Genomic DNA, 21,700 nt, shown 5'->3' on the forward strand with positions numbered 1-21,700 from the left:
TTTCTCTTTCTTTTCTTTTATGATTCAGAACTTGAGTGTTTCATCATCATCAATCATTCAGCTCTACGGATTGTGCCACAAAACCACATTGCTTCTAATATCAAAAAATACTTCAAAATAATGCAACGCCAGAACCGAAGAAACTGTATTCGAGGGAATAAGTGTCCTGGTCGATGGGTTCAGGATTATGACAGCCCCATGATAGCAACATGCACAAATTATGAAGCTTCAAAAATCCCAGTATCCGTCAAAAAGTTGTTTATTGAAACTACCTTATTATTAAAAGTTACAAAAACATTAGAGTCCATCAAAAATGCCACTGAAGAATTCCAAATGCAGAAGGAGAACCACAAAATAATTCCGAGTCCAGAAGGGGAATAAAAGCAATTTGAATGCAATTTTTAATTTTTAATAAATATGTATTAGGTGGATTTTTATATAGGAATCTCACTTTTCTGAAAATCGCAGATAGGTCATATTGAATATATACATATATATATATACCATACTATACTAACGATATACATATGTACATACATATATACCTTCAGCTTAAGAAGCTCTGCATACTAAAGGCCCGTCACATACAACTTTTGCGTTGCGTTGGCGTTGGCGTTGCTTCAACAGCTGGCATGAATTCAAATGCGGCCAAAATTTGGCAACGCTAACGCCGACACAAAGCAGAAAGATGACCAACTCTCAACCTTTCGCGTGCGTCGTTCATCAGCTATTGCAAATCATGAAAATTACGTGAAATGTTTTTTTTTCCTTTTTAATCAAATGCGACTCAGGAATATCGCTTTTAATGCAATTAGTGATGTGAAATATTAATTTATCTTAGCGAAAGCGAACGTAAATAATGCGAAAGTTCTATGTAGATGGGTCTTAAAGAGAATGATTCAATCTAAACAGCTGTCGGTCACTGGTGCGTGCTTGACGCATGCGTACTTCTTCTATGGCAGTACAATTCTCGTTATTTAATAGCCATGCCTGGTATAGTTTGATATGTACATAAATCATTTAATCCAAACTTTACCAATGATATTCCAAATTGTGTCGACAATCTTATGTTCGAATTATCGAATTTTTATTTAATTACTATTTTAAAATTTGTTTGTTTAAAGTATGCATATTTTCTGTTAATTTCAGATATTACGGTATTAATGACAAGTGGGTGGATTGGACGTCAATGGTATATATGATTGTCTATATACCACTAATTTTCCCTGGCAGTTGGTTTCTTGATAAGATGGTGAGAGTTCATTCTACAAATTTAAGCAGGGAAATAAAATTCAAAAAATTCGATAACTAAGTATAGATACATTAATTTTCCGTATATATTGTCGAAACAATCACGTCTGTATGAATGTACATACATACATACATATGTATAAATGCACATATCGCACATTTAGATAATAAAGACAACTATACTGCTCCCAAAAAAAAAAAAAGTTCCATGTACTTTTGACATGAATACCCTACCCCATGCATTTTGGTGCCCTGAACACGAAACTGAAGTCCGTTTTGCTCCATCACGTCAGAATTTTTTCCTAATCTCAAAGAACATGGCACATCAATATACAGAAGGAGAGGATGTGTATGGCTGTGTTCAGCTGTTATAAAACGTGCCCGTCACATAATATTCCCCACTTTCTTTGAGCTTAGCCTGCCAGCCATTAGACCGTGCAAATAATTTTTTTCCGTCAGAAAAAAAATAAATTTTTGATAAGCATCCGATCAAAAAAAGCCGCGACATTTTCCGCCAAACTTAAAGGACTCTTCTTCTTGATATGTTTAAACTAAAAAAAAAAGGCGGAAGGCCGCCTACGACAGCGTTTAATTGTGCCATAACTATCCGGGTTTTTTAAGAAATTACAAACCGAATTTCAATGGCTTTTCGCACTGGCAGCAATAACAGCATTTTCAGCATCAGCTTCACTTAAACCCCGTGGCATTCTAACGTAGAAATCGCGTTTTGTGTATATATTTTTTGTTAATGATATACACAGCTTTACTTGCCGCGTTTCTGGAAAAAATATATCACCACCAGTGTTGCCGTTGAGAATTTTCAGAAAGTCGCGAAAAGGCTCATTGACGAAAAAAGGGTCACCATATTATTTTTGCTGTTCTTTACTAGTCCTTACTAATATTATAAATTCGAAAGTGAGCTTTAAATACTCCAGCGATCATTATGAAATTTTGTACAATGGTGTGATTTATCCCAACTTAAAATATAGCGTAGCCCTTATCTCGATTAGACAAGGGGGCGTGGCACCTCCCATACTAACTAAATGTTTCATCCTGCATACCTAAGATAAGGAAATATGTTTAAGAAGGTTAAAGTTTGAAAATATTTTGAAGTTTTGAAGAAGGTTTGCGTGATGGAATTTTTTTAAGGATGAAACCATCGCAGGCCTGTATTATTAATTAATTTAATAATTTCATCCGTTTTTTTTTTTTAAACAAAATTCTCATTCAGTGCAAATAAATATGTATATGCATACGTATATAGGTATGTACATATGTATGTATGTATGTATGTATGTATGTAGTTCAAAGTTTCATTCATACTGCATTTCTTTTTTATATTTTCAGGGTCTTCGCATAACAGCGCTCGTGGGCGTTGTGGGCACATGCATTGGTTCATGGATCAAAGTATTCTCCGTGCAACCGGATCTCTTTTATGTCACATTTATTGGTCAAACCATTGTGGCATTGTCCCAGGTGTGTACACACGTATTCTGCAGCCGGTGAAATGGTGTGCAGTGATGCTTCACTTTTGATTTCACATCCTAAGTGATGTGAGCACAGACGTTGGGCTAATGTGAACATACATACACACATACACATATATATATATAAATGCCCAATAGGAAATTTGTATATCTATAGAATAGCAAGCATATCATAAATACAACGCAAACGCAAGAAAGAGCCATATTTGTGATACCATTTACAGTTATTTTAAAGCTTTATCTGCATTAATTTGGTGTGTGTTAAAGCAGCGATGGGCAGAGAGAGCTTATACTCCGAACGCGCCTATACAAAATATATAGAAAGGTTAAGAGAGCTTTGCCCGCGGGCAAGGCAGTGCCCATCGCCGGTTTAAAGGAACACATAATTTTCCTAATGCATTGCCGTAAGTAAATTGATGCATTCTAGATTCCTATTCTGACTGGGTATACATACATATGTACATACATACTTATATATGTGTCCATATATATGCCCACACATGTATTTATATGTACGTATATATGTATATGTGCTGGTGCTACCTATTTTAAGCCTCCTCATCATTAGGCACTTTAGCAAGCAACAAATCGCGATGTAGTTTTGAGCGCAAGGGTAATAAATAATCTATAGCTATAGCTTATGGTTTTCAGCGAACTGCAACCATTATTAAGTGATGGCAAAGTGCTATAAATGTAGATGTGCATATGAGCTATGGAAGGGGTCGATCCCCATACAAATGAAAAAAGTATTTTTCCGGAGAATGTTGACTTCATATAAAATTTTCGTCCTAGCCAAACGATAAAAAAGCCAAAAAAAAAATTGTTCGCTCTTAATGTATTGTTTTTACTGCATACATACATAAAAAATAGGAAATGTGTTTGATATTGGGTACCCATAGAGATTGAAGTAAGCCCATTTATTAATCAATATTTTCCAAACGTATTTTATCACAGCTTTCTAAACTAAACAGCAGCTTAACTTATTTACCATCCAAAGATGATAGAAAAACATTTTTCAACAGCAGTCACCCCTTAGCAGCCATGGCAAATCTCCAAGTATACTTGTTTCTTGAAAAAGATTATCTTAAAAAAAAATCCCCGTAAATGCAGTATAACATTTATAGCAGTGTGATTTCGTTTCCCAGCTCTGGAATCGTCTCAGGCTTATTGTCATAGCCATACTTTTCTAGTAGCTCGAAAGCAAGATGCCCAATGGTGTCAAATCGCAAGATCTCCGCGGCCTTTTCACCTTGTTGTATCGTAAGATAATGCGTCCTTGGAACTTCGTTCGCAATAAGTCCATTATTCCATGCGCTATGTGGCAAGTAGCACCGTCCTGTTAAAACTACATATTATCCAAAACCATGTTATCCAATTCAGAGCATAAAGAGTTGGCTCACCGTGTAACAGCGCTACCGGTATAATATTCAAAGAAGTACGATCCGATCGTCGTATTATTTCGCCTATTTTAACACAATTACAGCGCATTTATAATTTGAGTGACCATATTTCAAAGAACCCATATTTAGAATATTATTATTAAAAAAGATAAGTACTTGTACATTACGTTATTTTATCCTAACCCAGGCTTAACGAAACAATAATTATCCCTTTTTAAATGTCATATTTTCTTTTCATCCCAAAACTTTGAAAACACTAAAAAGTACGACACACCCTGGCATTTACTGTCGCCACCGCCCAGTCATGAAATAAATCTTTAGTGACAAAACGACGCCGAGCGAAATTCGAGTTTTGCTTTGACTAGGTTCAATTTCTTATACTAGCGGCTGATCTAACCGCTTATTAAGGAAATTCTCAACTAAAAAATTTAAATTTGTATCCAGTTATTTTTACAATCTTGCTATCTATCTCGAACCATAGGCCGCATGAACGAGTCGTCTGCAAACGATATCGAGTCTGCTGGCAATTTTATAACTTTATCATTCGTCATCGTCTTGATTTACGTCGATTACATCGTCGTAATCATCTTGGCTACGTTTAAACCAGCTAGAATGATGATACCAGGCTATTTATTTTTTTTTTGTAAGATTCTTTTGCTGACGAATCGTTCGTGCGGGCTATCGTTCGAGATAGATAATAAGGCTCATAATCATTCGGTAAATAAAAAATGTTTAATATGCGTACATGCAATTTTTTTTTTATATTTACTCTTCTTTGTTCTGTCACAGGTCTGTATTTTATCCTTGCCGGCGCGAATCGCTGCAGTTTGGTTTGGACCTCACCAGGTGTCTTCGGCTTGTAGTGTAGGTGTATTTGGCAACCAGGTAAGTAAATTCACAAAAAAATAGATTGGCTAATATTTTGAGATACATTTGCTATTTGGCTTATACTCTCCTTTTTAAAGAGCCCAAAGCGCCTATGCAAAGTGTTTTAAGATTTCGTTTGTTTAGGGCCGAACTAGGACTAAAACTATTGTTAACTTAACCACTAAAAAGAAAATTGAAAATTCATATAATTGTGTCTATGTATACGAGTATAATTGTTACTGTCGCTTACAAAAAAATTTAATCAAATAAGAATTTAAGTATAGTTCACGTTTAAACTTTTGTTAACTGAGTACCTACTTACTGTGAATATGAAAATTGAAAGTTCAACCCTTTCAATGGTTAACTATGTACACTGACAAAAGAATCCGCTAAATGTATTTCTCTCAACTGCATTGTGAATAGCGCCCTTAAAAGTTTTACATGGAATGTTCGCCATCCATTGCAATTCTGAATTCCCTTATGGCTGGGATGTTCGTCAAAAAATAAAACTCAAAAAAAAAATTAAAAACCCGCAAATATCTGCACAAAAATCAAACAAATTTTATCGAAAGTCCCAAAAAACACCACAAAGATTTAAATTCTGCTTATTCACAATGTGTGATAATGTACTAAGCCTGGGGGCCAGATTTGGTTCTATGAAAACGTGAAGTGAAAACATTTTTCATCGCTTCACAAAAGCAGTGGTAATAGCTAAGCATTATACATATGTTCGAGTAATGTAGCTTTCTGAGGATATTATAAATTTTACTAATAAGGTCCACACATAAGTTAATTTTGAATCCCTTTGTTACAATGTTATCATAATTAATATTTACATAGAAGATATGGTTACATTAACATTGCGATGTCATTGGACCTGACCACCTCTGGTCCAACGCTGCAAAACATGGGATCACCTAGAGACTACTACTCCTTTTGGACCATGGATTGAATTTCATAAGGTTTTTTATAAACCAAATATTTGATCATTTTTAAAGGTGCTTTTTAAATTTAAATAGCAAAATCTATTATTTAAAAGGCATTTTCTTCTGCATATTTATATCAGTTTATTACGTTTGAAGTGGTCCAGGTCAGCATAACAAGTTACTAGTATGCAACCTGGTCGTTTTGCACATACTTTAAAACTACGTCCCAGTAGACCACCTGGTCCTACAAAAATACTCATACACACATATCTGTTTGTACACGTGAATATTTTTTATCCAATGTCCTTCTAAGACAACTAAAGTGTTTGTAAAAATTAATCATCTCTCCCGCCGACAAGTCCATTCTTCTACATCTATTCACGTACGTACATATGTATGTGCTCACGTACTCATATACATATGTATGTAAATACATACATACTCAAATATGCACAAGAATGCAAATATGCATTAATCTCATGTGTATATGTGCCTCTTTTTATAAAGTCCACACTGCCATGCATACATACATACATATGTATGTAGTTGGTTTCCTTGTGCCCCCACTTGAATGGGAAAAACACAAATGTCAACAGCAGTTCAGTTCAACCAGCAACAAACCTCTTAATAAATATGACCTTGCTCCTTTTTCAATGCTACAGCCGGTTGTTTGTCTCTCTTGGAAACGTGGTAACTATTTTTTAACAAAATTTCCACAGATCAAAGTTTGATGCAACTGTTGTGCCCATGCCATACATACATACATACGTACATATAAACATTAATATACGAGTACATAGATATGTATGTACATATATGTATATATAAATATATATATATATATGTGTATACATATGCAGTTACATAACTTCATATGTACATACATATGTATGTATGTATATAAAAACTATGCACATCAGCGCTTTTATGGTCAGAATTTGCATTTATAGCAATTTTTCACTAGGATGGAAATTAGTTATTTTTAATTGAGGACAGCCAATGGCTTAAAATGTATGTTCCAAATGAACAATTAAATAAACACTCATAAATATGTTAGGCGGAGAACGCATGATTAAAAACCTACTAGTTTAGCTTCTTAATATATAAATCGAGATCCGGAGGGCTGGCAGTTGAGCAGAGGTCTTGATTATGCGTTTTTAGTAGTGTTGGGCAGTATCGATACCAAAAATACTTTTTACCAAAAGATTTTTAAAAGTATCGACACTGAGTATTCCAAAGAACTCAGTACTCAAAAAATAACTCGAAAGCACTCAGTACTCAAAAATACTCTGTTCTCAGGATCGATTCAATGTACTCTGTATTAAGTGTCGAATAGATAAATTTATTACATTACATTATTTACATTTGCCGGTTTTCAGAAATGATTGTACTCAATTTGAAGTTTCAATTGTTTTCAAGTACAATACTAATTTGGTTAAAGTGATGCCAGCCTGGGAACACTAAGCATTGAAATGTTACCAACATGTGCACATATAAAGAAATACTCAGTACTCTCAAAAATACCCGATCCTTAAAAGTATCGATACCAAAGAACCCGATCCTCAAAAGTACTCGATACATCGCAACACTAGTTTTTAGATATTAAAGATGTCAATAAAAACCGATTACTCAACATACTTCAGATGACTTGAAGTGTTGTTATTTTTTTATGCTGTGATATATGTAATACTTCTATATTGCTATTTAGTAAATTCAAAGTACACTAGGAGTGCTAGTTACTGTCGAAATTCGACTTTTTTATGAATATTTAAGAGCTGTTTAAGAGTTTTGTCGGCAGACAAATGACGTTGATCTGAAGTATCTGAAATGTGGAACCGCAATCCGTTAAAGGAACGAACTCTGCTGGCAGCAACATATCATTTTGCATAAGAAAATGCAGGGGCTCGTAATAATAAACCAACCTTTTGAAATATTTGCTCCTGAGATTTATTTATAGTCATACAAAAAACGGGAATGGTTGGAAACTGTATACCTGCGACGAAGAGGGTAAAAGAATGCCAGAATAGGACAAATGAATGCGAGGGATTAAGATTCGCAAGCCACATGAAATTGAAGTTAAAACTTCACAACCTAAAGGGTTTTTATGCATTTTTTTCAAAGTATTCTTTGTGTTAAATTGCTTATATGTAAGCATTACAATACAGCTCTTTATGAGTACGACTTTATGTGGAGGTTTACAGTTAAAAAGTTTAAAAATTCAATAGGTAATTGTTATGATCCCGAATATTATCACAAATAATTTTATCAACATTAAAGTACACTGAGGAAAAGAACGCGTAGTAAAAACTAATTTTTTTTATTTGATTACCGTTTAAAAATTTTCGTATTTAAATCAAGTGAAATGTGTTCAAAAGTAGTGTATGTATAATGGAAATATTCAATTCAAATACGCCGGTATTAAAATGAAGCATTTTTCACTCGCACGTCTCGGATGCTTTTTCATACGTAATTAAGAAAGTATATGTATACAAAGCATACGCAGCGGTGACAATACATACACCCATGCATGGTACAAGTTTGCCTGTACAAAAGCTCTAATCGCGCGCTGTGATATTGATTCAAACTCACATTTGAAAACACTATTACATGTTTGGCTGTAGCTGAGTGCGCAAATAAGCTTGATACAATTGGTTGCTGCCAATAGTGTCCGGGTTCAATTACCATCAGATGGAACATGAAATTAAAATTTGTTTCCTTCTTAATTACGAAAAAGCATCTGCGAAGTGCACAACGACATACATACATATGTATATTATAACGTGTATACTCAAATTTAATACGAGTTGGGTTTGGTGCTCTGCATATGCATATTTTTTTGAAATTTAGCAAGTTTTTTTTTAATTCTAAAATTTTTTTCCCCCAGTGTATGACTTTTCTTATCTCGCCATACGCTCCAAAATGTCTGCATTGATAAAAGAGCAATCATCTTTTTTTGGGGCCAATATAACAGAATGCAAAATGTCATCAGAAAGAATGTTCTCCCAATATTCACAAAGATTTCTTCAATTACGTATATTATTTGAGAAACTACATAACACTGATAACACTAAGTTCGAAAAGACTAAATTCCGAAAGCTTGATGAAAATCAATGACTCGACTAACTCCGATATCTATCGATAAATTTCGATAATTAAAGCGCGCACTCATTGACCTCGCAAACTCGATAAACATCAAAAGCACTAAATTCCGATAACTTTATTAAAATCGATAACTCAAAATATTTCGATAACTATCGATAAGTCTGCGTTTTCATCACTCGGTAACCCAATACATTTCGATAACGCGATAAAATTTTATAACAATAAATTTCGATAACTCGATAATTTTTGTATTCCGATAAAATTGGATAAATAGTGATAACTCTATAAACTTATTTTATTTTTTAATTTAGATAACTCGATATGCTTTGAAAATAATAAATATCTATAGCTCGATAAGTTGAAAGGACTCGATACATTATGATAACTCCATAACTATAAAATTCGATGACTCGATAAATTTGCATAACTTGATCATTTTCGATAACTAAAGTTTTCTTGACTGGATATATTTCGATTCTTATCGAAACATTTAAATAAATTTTCTTACCATTTCAGTTACCCTAATTCTTATGTACGAATGTATTAGGGATGCCAAAATATCAGGAAAATTGGGATCCCGGGATTTCGGGATATGTTTTAGGTAATCCCGGGATTTATCCCGAGATTCAAATTGAGTCATATATTTTATGAATATGAGTAAAAATTCAATATCTGAAAGCATTTAAACATATGTACCATTAAATAAAACTATTTAAAACTTACGATAAACTGATTGTAAAACTCATATATCGCTAGCTTAGAGTGAAAAGTTGCTAATTTAGCTTCTAATAAAAAATCATATTTTGATATAGGAGGCTAGATAAATTAAAATTGCATCGTTTCGAAAAGGGTAAAAGTCCTTGATTTATGTTTTCTCGTTTATATTCAATGAAAGGAAAATTTGCTAAGGCCAAAAAGGCTCCGAAAATTCGATAACGCCAAAAANGATATAGGAGGCTAGATAAATTAAAATTGCATCGTTTCGAAAAGGGTAAAAGTCCTTGATTTATGTTTTCTCGTTTATATTCAATGAAAGGAAAATTTGCTAAGGCCAAAAAGGCTCCGAAAATTCGATAACGCCAAAAAAGTTCGAAATCTTTTAAAAAAGATCGAATCCCTNGCTCCGAAAATTCGATAAGGCCAAAAAAGTTCGAAATCTTTTAATAAAGATCGAATCCCTCCGATTCGTATGGAGTTTTGCTTTGCTTTAAACAGGCAAAATGTTGTGTTCAAAGTTTTGCGAAATACTTGAAGAAAATGGCTATACGAAGTTTTTTCCTCTCCTGTAGAATTTTTACATTGGGACTTAGCAACTTTGCACTCTACGCTTGCGATATTTATTTATTCAATCAGACAAACCTTAAAGTAAAACATTTTTTTAATTGTATTTAAAAAACCATGTGATTGAGGACCGTATACATCACAAATAATAATTTAAATACCAGGTACTTTTGAAAGTAACGATTAATAAAAAAACATAAAACAAAAATATACAAAAACAATTTCTCTAAACATGTTTATTCTACTCTATAAAGAATTGGCGAATGGAGAATTTTTTGCCATTTTTTTCGCAATTTACTAGAAATTTAGAGATGTTGGTAGTTGGGTCTGGTTAAAAACACACACCCCTTTTTTTGCCGGTGTTGTTATTATTACACTTAAAATGTTTTCGTAAGAGCAGCAAAGCATTCAAAGCGGAGTCTTCTAAGTTTGACCTGCAGTTTTTACTTACAAAACCTACTGATGAAAAACATATTTCGGCATCAACACTTTTAGGCTGAACTGTCAAAAGGTGGTCATAAGCCATATGAAGACAATGACCCCTATCTACTCCAAAACAAAATACTTAAAAATGCGTCTACCAGCACGTCGGTCAAATTATAAGTTTTTCGATTTGAGGATTTGCAACATTACATACACATGTATGTACATATACATAAAAGTATATGTGCATATATCACATTTATGTAANAAGTAACGATTAATAAAAAAACATAAAACAAAAATATACAAAAACAATTTCTCTAAACATGTTTATTCTACTCTATAAAGAATTGGCGAATGGAGAATTTTTTGCCATTTTTTTCGCAATTTACTAGAAATTTAGAGATGTTGGTAGTTGGGTCTGGTTAAAAACACACACCCCTTTTTTTGCCGGTGTTGTTATTATTACACTTAAAATGTTTTCGTAAGAGCAGCAAAGCATTCAAAGCGGAGTCTTCTAAGTTTGACCTGCAGTTTTTACTTACAAAACCTACTGATGAAAAACATATTTCGGCATCAACACTTTTAGGCTGAACTGTCAAAAGGTGGTCATAAGCCATATGAAGACAATGACCCCTATCTACTCCAAAACAAAATACTTAAAAATGCGTCTACCAGCACGTCGGTCAAATTATAAGTTTTTCGATTTGAGGATTTGCAACATTACATACACATGTATGTACATATACATAAAAGTATATGTGCATATATCACATTTATGTAAATTACATAAAACACTTTTTTATATGGTGCTAAGCAAGAAATATTTAGGACCATAAAATTTAATTTCGTTTTGTACTGAAATACACCCTTTTTGTACTCAATGCATTAGAACTTATATGCTAGGCATATATATACATACATATATGTAGTTGTCCACAAAATAAAAGACTTGCGATATTTTGACCGGTTTTGGCATTTGCCTTTTGTTTATTTAATGTTTTTTTTTATTTTTTTTATAAAAGTCAAGCTGATATACAACAAACACCATATAAATTCAGATTTCAGACTTTGTACAAAAATTTGAAAAATTCTGCTTATTTTCACCAAAATTTCAAACTTTTTAATCAAACTCAAAAAAATCATTTTTGTGAGCTGTCTGCAAATATTTTTTGATGTTGTCTGTCACTTCACCGATGCTCAATTTTGTGCCGATACTAGCCGATGCCGATGCCGATTAATCGGTCGGACTCTACCAAATATACATATCTTAACATAAGTTTTCGAAAAAAAAATTTATAAAAAATTGTTGGTTCTCACAAAATAAACCATCTCGTCATAAAGAAAAATATTTTAAAAATAGCTCTTGAAAAACGCCAATTTTTTTGGACCACCATTTTTATAGAGAATTAAACAAGGATTACGATGGTCTTCACTATGCAAATCAACTTCAAAAAGTTCAACTATTAACAGCTAAGTTAGCTTTAGGGCAATCTTGAACATCTTATATATAGAAATGTTAAGCCCGTTTCTTAGCTTTAAAATTATGTTAGGATGAAGTCTCTACGATCGATTTGAAGAAGTACATGATTACTCAGAGTCACGAAAAAAATGCAAACTTTGACAGATCATATCTCCGAAGAAGAAAAAGAACACGGTTAAAAATTTTGGTTTTAATTTTAAACTTTTTGGACTACATATATGACCAAACTAAATTCAGTTTCAAATACAAACCTTCCAAGTTTAAAAAAAAGAGAGCACATATGTTGGGTTTAGAATTTAAACAATTCGGTTTAAATGTTAAACCCAAACATTTTCATAATTAAGAATAAAAAAAAAAAATTTTAAATTTCATGCTCCGTCTGGTTGGGATTGAACCCGGACAGCCTTGGTAGCAACCAATTGTATCAAGCATCTTTGCACACTCAGCTACAGCCACGCATGTAAATGTGCTTTCATATGTTGAGTTTGAATCAACACCACAATTCGCTGTGCAAACATATTCTATTTCGGTTTAGATTTTAAACCAAATTTTCTATATATGAAACCTAGAAACTAGAATTAAAACATTTTGGTTTGATTTTTAAACCACGAACTTTTTGGGCTAAAATTTAAGCCAGAATATATTAAAAATTGCGTAAAACTATTGACTGGTTTAAAAAGTAGACTATAAAAGTTTAAAAAAGGCAGTAGTCCCAGCGCGGTTTAAAAATTAAACCCAAATTTTTGACCGTGAAGAAAAACATTGCTCGAACACGTGTTAGCTCATTTCATGTATATGTTACCGGCCAAACCCGATCTTAGGACAAACTAGTTTTTCCTCGGCTAGCTAGTTCTACCTTGATCCAATATATCCGTCCAATGCGGAAAGAAGTTGGACGCAATAATATTGTGGACCGCGTACCTGGAGTTGGACTGATGAGGGTAATTTTTTTGAAGTGCTGCCGAAGGCCGCCTACGCGAAAAGGTGTTCTACGCAAAATTACTGTGGCCCCTGATCCAGTTTAGCCTAGGCAAAACTAGTTTGTCCTAATATCGGGTTTGGCCGGTAACATATGCAACCCAAAGAAATTGAAGCGAAACGGAGACATGACATATTTTTTTTTACGAAATCCGTCCGACTTAAAAAAGAATGGCTCATATAATATATTCAGTCTAATAAATACATAATTAAACTCCCCAAAAATGGCCAAGATGTGTGCCTTTGCAACTATATGAATTGTTCCAACGTAATTCTCTTTATTATTAAACGTGAACACAATTTTTCACTAACTGTATGTATGTATTTTTATGCTTGGTCTTTTTCAGCTCGGCATAGCAGTTGGTTTCGTGCTGCCTCCAATTTTAGTGGAAAACTCCGATGATCTGGATAAAATTGGCAGCGATTTGCTTTTTATGTTTTACTGCTTTGCAGGCTTTACGACCGTTTTAATGGTGCTGATGATACTTTGTAAGACACTTTTTACTCTCTAAGGGCCAATTTCACAGTCCGTAGTTAACTCCGAATCGACAGTACAAAAATCTGTAGTTAACTCCCGATTCCGAGTTAACTACGCATTGTGAAATTGGCCCTAAGTACTAATACATAAATACAGATATTCATTCATGCATATGTTCATATGCATACATATTGCAATATAATAAATTATTATTATTAATAATAACAGTCCATATCGTTTTCCCTCTCCGAGACTTCGTTTTTGTTTGGAATTTCATTTTTATTTAATTCTTTAGTTTTTAAGGATAAACCACCTACACCGCCAAACCCAAAGCGTTCGGCCACATCTTCGGATGAAGCAGCTGCTCAGGCACCATTTATGCAATCATTGAAGAGTTTGGTGCTGAATCGCAACTACGTACTGCTTCTAATTTCGTATGGAATGAATGTTGGCGTATTCTATGCAATATCCACTTTGCTCAATCCGGTGAGATTAAAAATAATTACACACATACAGTGGCGGTCAAAAGTGGATGAATGGTGTTTTGTTTTTAATATTTACAAGCTAACATTTTTTTGGTTTCTTTTTATAGAAATATGATTCACGCTTTAACTCAAATCATATAAATAAAACTTTCCAACTATGTACAGAATTCAGAAGAACTCAACAAACTTTCATCAACATTTTTAGCTTTTTTATCCGAATTTATATAAAATTTTTGGGTATGCAGTTACAATTATTAAGAAACTCAATAAAAATAAGTGTAAGTTTTGAACAGCTAAAAAATCGCATTGAACTTTAATATTTTTTTGCGGCGTTTTGCACTTTTTTCTGTATACTCGTGAATTTCTTATGGAAGAAAATACGTAAGACCGTTTTCGAAAAAAATTGAAAATAATCAACGCTACTTTTTATTAATTTCACTTTTTATATGGAAAAACCCGCAAAAGCCGTCAGCAAAAAAAAAAATTTTAAAAATCAATGCCCTTTTATAGCCGCTCAAAACTTGCACTTGTTTTACTAAAATTTTGTAAGGCTGTTAACTGCATACCCAAAAATGTTATAAAAGTTCTGGTTAAAAAGCTCGAATTTGTGGAATTTTTCTTAATTCTGTACTGAATTTTTCTTAAAACTGAACAATTTAAAACCCTCGCAAATGAAATGTCAAAATTTGTATGGAAAACTATTTGCACGAAAAGGGCAAGTTTGCGCGGAAATTTTGTCGCGCAAATGTGCGCAGTGTGATGTGCAACCCTCAATCAACTATTTTGTTTACTTTCATTTTGATTTGTTCTCAACGCTTTTTCGTAAGACTTAAATATTAATTCTTAAATTCGAGTTTCAATCGTTCAACTTTTCAAATAATTATAAGTCTGAAATTCCACAGAATATAAAATTGTCCTCATTGAAGGCATTGCGCAAAGTTGCCCAATTGCCCAAATATGAAACTTGTGCGGATGGATGAGTACCCACCCTTATTGTTTTTTGTGATTAGGATAAAAAAAAATATTTTTGTATTCACACGATTGGGATACGATTTGCACCAATTCGTGCCACACTGCCTTAACCCTTGTATTGTTTATTAAAATTACTTCTCTTCTCAGGTGGTGCTCAAATATTATCCAGGCCATGAGGTTGACACAGGTCGCATTGGATTGTCTATTGTACTGGCAGGCATGATCGGCTCCGTCGTCTGTGGCATTGTGCTAGACCAAATGCGCAAATTCAAGTAAGTGCAATCGAATATTAAAATAAGTATTTCTTCAAATTAATTCCAATGAATTCCGTTTGGTTTATTATATACAAAAAACCTCACCCGTAATATCGTAAATATTCATTTTCACTAAAAATCCATCATTGGAAAAACGTGGGTAAACAAGTACAGCGTTCAAAATTAAGATAACCTTGTTCCAAATGTTTACGGAATAACAGTTAAAGTCACATGTACACGGGAGCCATTTAAATATGTATTGTTGACAAATACGTACATAAATGTTACAGAGATAATTTTGATGCAAGCAGCTCTCCCCTAATACATACTCCCATAACTGCATCTTCAAAAAATTCCCATTAGTTTGGGTAATAAAGGGAATGGTATTATACTAAATCTTCGACTTAAGCTGTTATTCCGTAAATGGTTACCAAAATTATTAGACAATAATTCGTTTGAAAAAAGGATATTTTTTTTAAATTTACTTTATATACATTATTTAATTTATATACAATATTTTTATTATTGAATTTTTAGAGAAACTACGTTAGCGGTTTACGCCTTCTCAATGGTCGGTATGTGGATATTTACATTTACATTGGATACAGGACATATTGCCGTGGTCTACGTGACAGCTGCACTTTTAGGGTAAGGATGACAATCACATATATATGTATATAGATTGTACATTAGGGGGATCCAAAAGAGTAAAGTCGGAATTTTAATGCTCTCACCCCCTCGGGTTGTTCTATAACGAAAAAAATATACGCATATTTTTTATTTTGAAATCCGATCGATAAATATTAATTTTTAAGAAATCTATACCATTTCCACGAAAAGTGGTTTTTTCCCATATAAAATATGTATATGGAAAATTTTGAGCGCTTTGGGCGACCTCTAAATATTTTTCGATTTCAAAATAAAAAAATAGGGGTGTATTTTTTCGCTAGAAGAATGCTAGGGGTTGAAAGCAAAAAAAATCCGACTTTTCTTTTTCACATGCATTTTTGGACCACCTATTGTACATACATACATACATATACATATACTATGTATATACATATATGAGTAAATGAAGTTAAGAAAACTACGATTGAAATCAGAAACGGAAATTGTGATCTGATACACTGTGCTACACAAAAAAATATGCTTTTTTATAGCCCATAGGATACGACTACAGTTATAGTTTTTCTCCGTCACTTCGTTTACTACTTTTTTACTAACAAATATAATAAAACTTTGGTATTCTTTAAGTTACAACTTCAAGAAGTAATAACTTTGCTGTTTTTTCGTCGAATTAAAGATTTTCTTCTCTGTTTGAAAGATACCAGTTTTACCTTTCTAACAAAGAAAAAAATTTGAAAATCGTCTGGAGAAAGGCTAAGTATTGGTCTTTTAAGTAAAAAACGTAAATTATTCAAAAAAGGTCGAATATATTCTGATGCTGGAGATTCAGAAGGCGATATAGAATCTATATTATAGATCAGAGCAAAACAAACGAAACATGCGTTGAATCAGGAAAAGCTAATACCGAATTTACATGAGGCGATTTTTCAGGCGATTTTTAGTTGAACGCAACAATCGCCTGGTGTAAACGGCCTTTCAACTAATCGCTTTCAATGAAGTTGGTCGGCTGCCTACTTTCGTTCAACTTTTGATTCAACTAATCGCCTGTGAAAGTTTCAATCATGTAAATTCCCTATAACGGGACAAAAATCAATCGACATTCACTCACTACTGCCTCGAGATGGCTTGCATTTGCTCAGCTGTATGCTTGTAGCATTAATTTGTGAGTTTGGGGTTGACAAATTTTTTGCAATTCCCAGAACGATGTTGTTGTAATTGATATTGACGTTGTTGTCGTTTGGCTCAGTAACTTAAGTTTGTTGAGCACCTCTGACATAGATGATTCAAAGGCACTTGAAACCGGTGCAAAGAGTACAAGCAGAATTTAAAGATCTTATACGCGATTTAGAATTGTCCAAAAGACAGAAAGAAATTTTGGGTTCAAGAATGAAACAATGGAAATTTTTGCAAAAAAATTTCAATATTAGATATATTTCGTAGAACTGAGGAAACTTCTGCTTTTGGATCACTATTCAGTGAAAGCACTAAAAATAGTATGCATGTAATTTGGTTTATTGCAATGATGTCAATGCATTGTTTGACAAATTTGGATATAACCATATCCCATATGATTGGCGTCTATGCATCGATGGTTCAAGAAAAAGTAAAATTAAAACGTTTATTACGTTATTGCATATGTACCTACATATTCTAATCTTTTATTTTTAAGGTTTGGAGGCAGTGCTTTTACACAACAGTGGCTTGTTTCCATCAGTCCCATTGGTTTACGCTACTGATATCAAAAAATCTTATGACAGTATGGCTGAAATATTAACTGTCATAACTAGATTACAAAATTCACAAGTGGCTAATTATTGCAGATTTCAAAGTACTAACAATTTTCAATGGCAGGCAGGGTGGTAACATAAAATATCCATGCTATTTTTGTGAATGGAAAAATCGAGCAACTAGCCTGCACTACGTTCAAAAAGATTGGGTTCCACGTACCTCATTTGTAGTTGGTGAAAAGAAAAGTATAAATATTCCTCTAGTTAATCCAACGGACATTATTTTACCACCGCTGCATATTAAATTAGGTTTAGTAAAGCAATTTGCACTCGACAAAAATGGACCGACATTCAAATATCTTGAAAAATTGTTTCCACGAATAACTTACGCGAAATTTAAAGAAGCAAGCCTATTTTTGCATGATTTAAAATGAAATTAAATTATATTTTTAACGGGTATTTTTGTCGGTCCACAAATACGGAAACTGATTAGGGACGGTAATTTTTTACAACAAATGCCGTCTTTAGAAAAAAAGCATGGATAAGTTTTTCTTTTTTGTATGTAAATTTTCTTGAAAACAAAAAGAGTGAACATTATGAAGACAAAGTGATATTCTGACATGAATAAACATAATTTAGATTGCGATTACACAGGTCCAGCGGCGGATCCAGACATTTTTTTGGGGCCTGTTTTCCGGAAAATTTGCCACTTAAACGAGCGGCCGCTTTGGTGTAGAGGTAAGCAGTGCGCGCGTCCACTCCGCACCCTGGTCAAAGCAATATCGCAGAAAAGATTTAGAAAAAATGTTTTTTCTTACCAGCGGTCGCCCCTCGGCAGGCGATGGCGAACCTCCTAGTGTATTTCTGTCATGTAAAACAGCTTCTCATAAAAATACAATCGCCGTTCGGAGTCAGCGTAAAACTTTAGGTCCCTCCACGTTGTGTGACAACATCAAGGCGCACGCCACAAATCGGAGGAGAAGCTGGGCCAAACACTTACATATGTGTAAGCGCCAATCTATTATTACTTATTATTATTATATATTGGGGCGATCCGAAATAACTAACCTGGCGAATTAATGGCCTTAATAATAATAGATTGGCGCTTACACATAAGTTAGTGTTTGGCCGAGCTTATGGCCTTAAAATGACTGAGAAGGAAACTCTCCCATTTGAAAAGTTTTTGTTTAAATTTTAAAAGTTGTCGATGGGCATTTGAAATTTTCTATGTAAAAATGTAAAAAAATTTGTTTTCATTAAACATGTTATAACTTTTGAACCGTTAAAAAAAAATTATACAAGTTTTTTCAAAGCATATTCTTGTAGGGCATTAAATTCTCTAAAAAATTACCCTGAAGTTGGTTGTCTTAGGGACAATTAAATATGTTAATGATATTGCTGATATAAAATTGTAATCGAACTTTGACGAAAGACGAGGAACGAAAACAATTTCTTTTGCAAGTAATACAATTACAATTGAATAATTTAACAACTAATTTTTAAGTAAAAAACACAACCGATCTAAAACAAATTAGTATGGGACTACCTGTGAGACACCACCTTTCCGATAGAAACATAATTATCGAAATCGGTGGACGTGGTCGAAAGTTATGTGGTAAGATACATAAAAAAATATATTCCGACGAAGTCTTTTTGAAGTCGGTTAAAAATAAATAGTCAAAACTTGTTAATATGTGGCGGTATTATAATTATGCAACGCAGTGTACTATAAACTTGTTTGACTTTTGTTTAGAGAAACATTGAATTGTAAATTTATTCGTTATTTATGTTTTAAAATAAATGTAAAAAATTTGTTGTGTTTTCAATGTGGAGAGTTTGTCCTCCTTGAGTGTTAAAAAATTCTGGTCACCTTATATACATAGCCATAGATATTATTTTCTGAAAACCTGTTAGAATGGGTTATCCATTTCATGCGTACCGATTTGGAGTGAACTGTGCTTTAATTGCCGTTTTGAAACGTATGTCTGATTTAATGGTTTTAATAGATATTGGTAGCGAGTTCCGTAGTCTGATGGCATTAAAAAAGAACAGTCTGGAGGCTGTTAATGTTTTGTATTTTCAGACTATAATAATTGAACAAAGGTTAATTTTCTAAAGAGGTAGACTGGTTTGCGATATCTAATTATTTTGAAAAAAAAAAACAAAAAATATTTCGGACTTTTAGGTGATTTTCAAACCTGAAACGGAGAATATTTTTAGTGTACGGCGAAATGTGGTCAAACTGTATTTTACATTATATGAATCTAAATTTAATTTATTTTTAGATTAGCAACTTAGATTACAATATACCGATTCAAAGTATGTAATTTATGTATTCATATACATATGCACATAATTCTGTATTTTTTACAGTTTCTTTATGACGGGGTATTTGCCAGTAGGCTTTGAATTCGCCGCCGAACTGACATATCCGGAACCGGAGGGAACCTCCTCGGGTCTGCTCAACGCAGCCGCGCAAATTTTTGGTATTGGATTCACATCCCTGTATTCCGAAGTATTCTACACCTATGGAGATATACCAGCCGATGTGATCATGTCAATTATGCTGGTGCTGGGCACGCTGATCACGGCGCTAATTAAGCCAGATCTGCGCAGGCAAAAGGCGAATCGGGATGCCATGCCACCTGTAGAGACCTCAGATGTTTCCGTCATCACATCTGGGAAGTTGGACGGCATCAATCCATAGGAACGGATTGATTTTGTTTAAGCAGTGCAATGATCGAATGTATGTTTAGTATTTGAAACTATTTCATAGAAGCTTTAAAGTTTTATCTTTTCCCATTTTTATGAATTAACAACGCATTTTAGTTGTTTGATGATTGCAGCGCTTAAGCAAAATCTGAGCTCAAAAATATTAGCTCAAGTGGTAATAAATATTTATGCATTAACTAGATACATATTTGCACCTCTATTCTGCACCGTTTACGTATTCGGATTTTGGTACGAATCGTAGAAATCGTATGCTGCAATCCGAATCGTATTTTCGAACTTTCGGAAGTTGTTATTGCATTAACTGCATTGAGAATCAGTTCTTCCGGCATAGGAGGAGTTATGGCTTGGAGTTCAACAATTCAACCAGAAGTTGACATACATATGTAGATGCGTCCATGGTTACTATGCCCAACAGCTCCGCATATCTTTGTGAATTCATTTCCGTAGCGCGCTCTTACTCCGCTGCAATAATTGCAAATTAAATAGAATCCATCGTTTCCTTCAAAATGTGTAAAATCAAAAAATCTTTGGATAAATAAGCACTTGATGAGTGTTTTTTAAATTCCTTTCCACGTTGTTTTCCTTCATACAGCTGTCTTTGAAAGACAACCCTATAGGAATTTTGTGATCGAAACTAACACATTCTCATTTATCTTGCTAACACATTTGCAAATTTTGTGTTGGTTAAAAAGAGGTCATAAGTTGGGGGAAGACGGAAGGTCGATCACATGTACACAAATGTTTACATCACGTTTTTCATATTGCTCTTAAAAAGTTGATAGAAGTACTTGATTGAGATCTCCATCAAATGGCTATCACTGTTCTTGTAGGGAACTGATAGCTGGCAATGGCTACACAGGTTTCCGCAAGGGTTGCAGCATGTCGGAATGTCGTTTTTCGTAACGTACATAGCTACGAATTACGAAAATTCGGGTTATAGAATAGAGGTGTTAATATGTTAGCTTGAATTATTGAATTCATCCGACGATGGATGGACGACGGCAAATTGCCTACCAGCATTTAGTTTGCTTTGTGGAAGATGTATTAATGAACAATTTTTATGTATAGTTTTGTATAAAAGTAAGCATGTACATAGATTAGCAAAAAGAAATTAAGAACATATTTATATTTATAAGTTAGAAATTAGAAGTGCAAGTTGTTAAATTAGTTTTAAGTAAAGCAAAAAAAAAATCTGAAAAATATATTTTATCAGAAAAACATATAAA

The 21,700-nt window shown here is 33.5% G+C and overlaps 1 protein-coding gene across 6 annotated transcripts in view; it reads left to right on the top strand.

Moving 5' to 3' along the window:
* LOC108366427 (feline leukemia virus subgroup C receptor-related protein 2-like) overlaps positions 1–20,888 on the top strand; it is a 79,997-nt gene extending 59,109 nt beyond the window's left edge. For 5 of the 6 annotated variants that reach the window (XM_017620844.1, XM_017620845.1, XM_017620842.1 and 2 more), the window contains exons 4-11: positions 1,150–1,252; positions 2,599–2,727; positions 4,928–5,023; positions 13,546–13,687; positions 13,972–14,162; positions 15,281–15,405; positions 15,925–16,035; positions 20,115–20,888. In XM_017620844.1, coding sequence (XP_017476333.1) covers positions 1,150–1,252; positions 2,599–2,727; positions 4,928–5,023; positions 13,546–13,687; positions 13,972–14,162; positions 15,281–15,405; positions 15,925–16,035; positions 20,115–20,448 — 1,231 coding nt within the window. In that variant the 3' untranslated portion in view covers positions 20,449–20,888. The remainder of the gene's footprint in view (positions 1–1,149; positions 1,253–2,598; positions 2,728–4,927; positions 5,024–13,545; positions 13,688–13,971; positions 14,163–15,280; positions 15,406–15,924; positions 16,036–20,114) is intronic. The other variant, XM_017620846.1, reaches the window with a different exon arrangement.
* Positions 20,889–21,700: the final 812 nt, after the last annotated feature.

The sequence above is a fragment of the Rhagoletis zephyria genome, unplaced genomic scaffold, assembly GCF_001687245.7.
Source record: "Rhagoletis zephyria isolate East Lansing unplaced genomic scaffold, Rhagoletis_zephyria_1.1 Rzeph_scaffold_02266, whole genome shotgun sequence".
NCBI lineage: Eukaryota > Metazoa > Arthropoda > Insecta > Diptera > Tephritidae > Rhagoletis > Rhagoletis zephyria.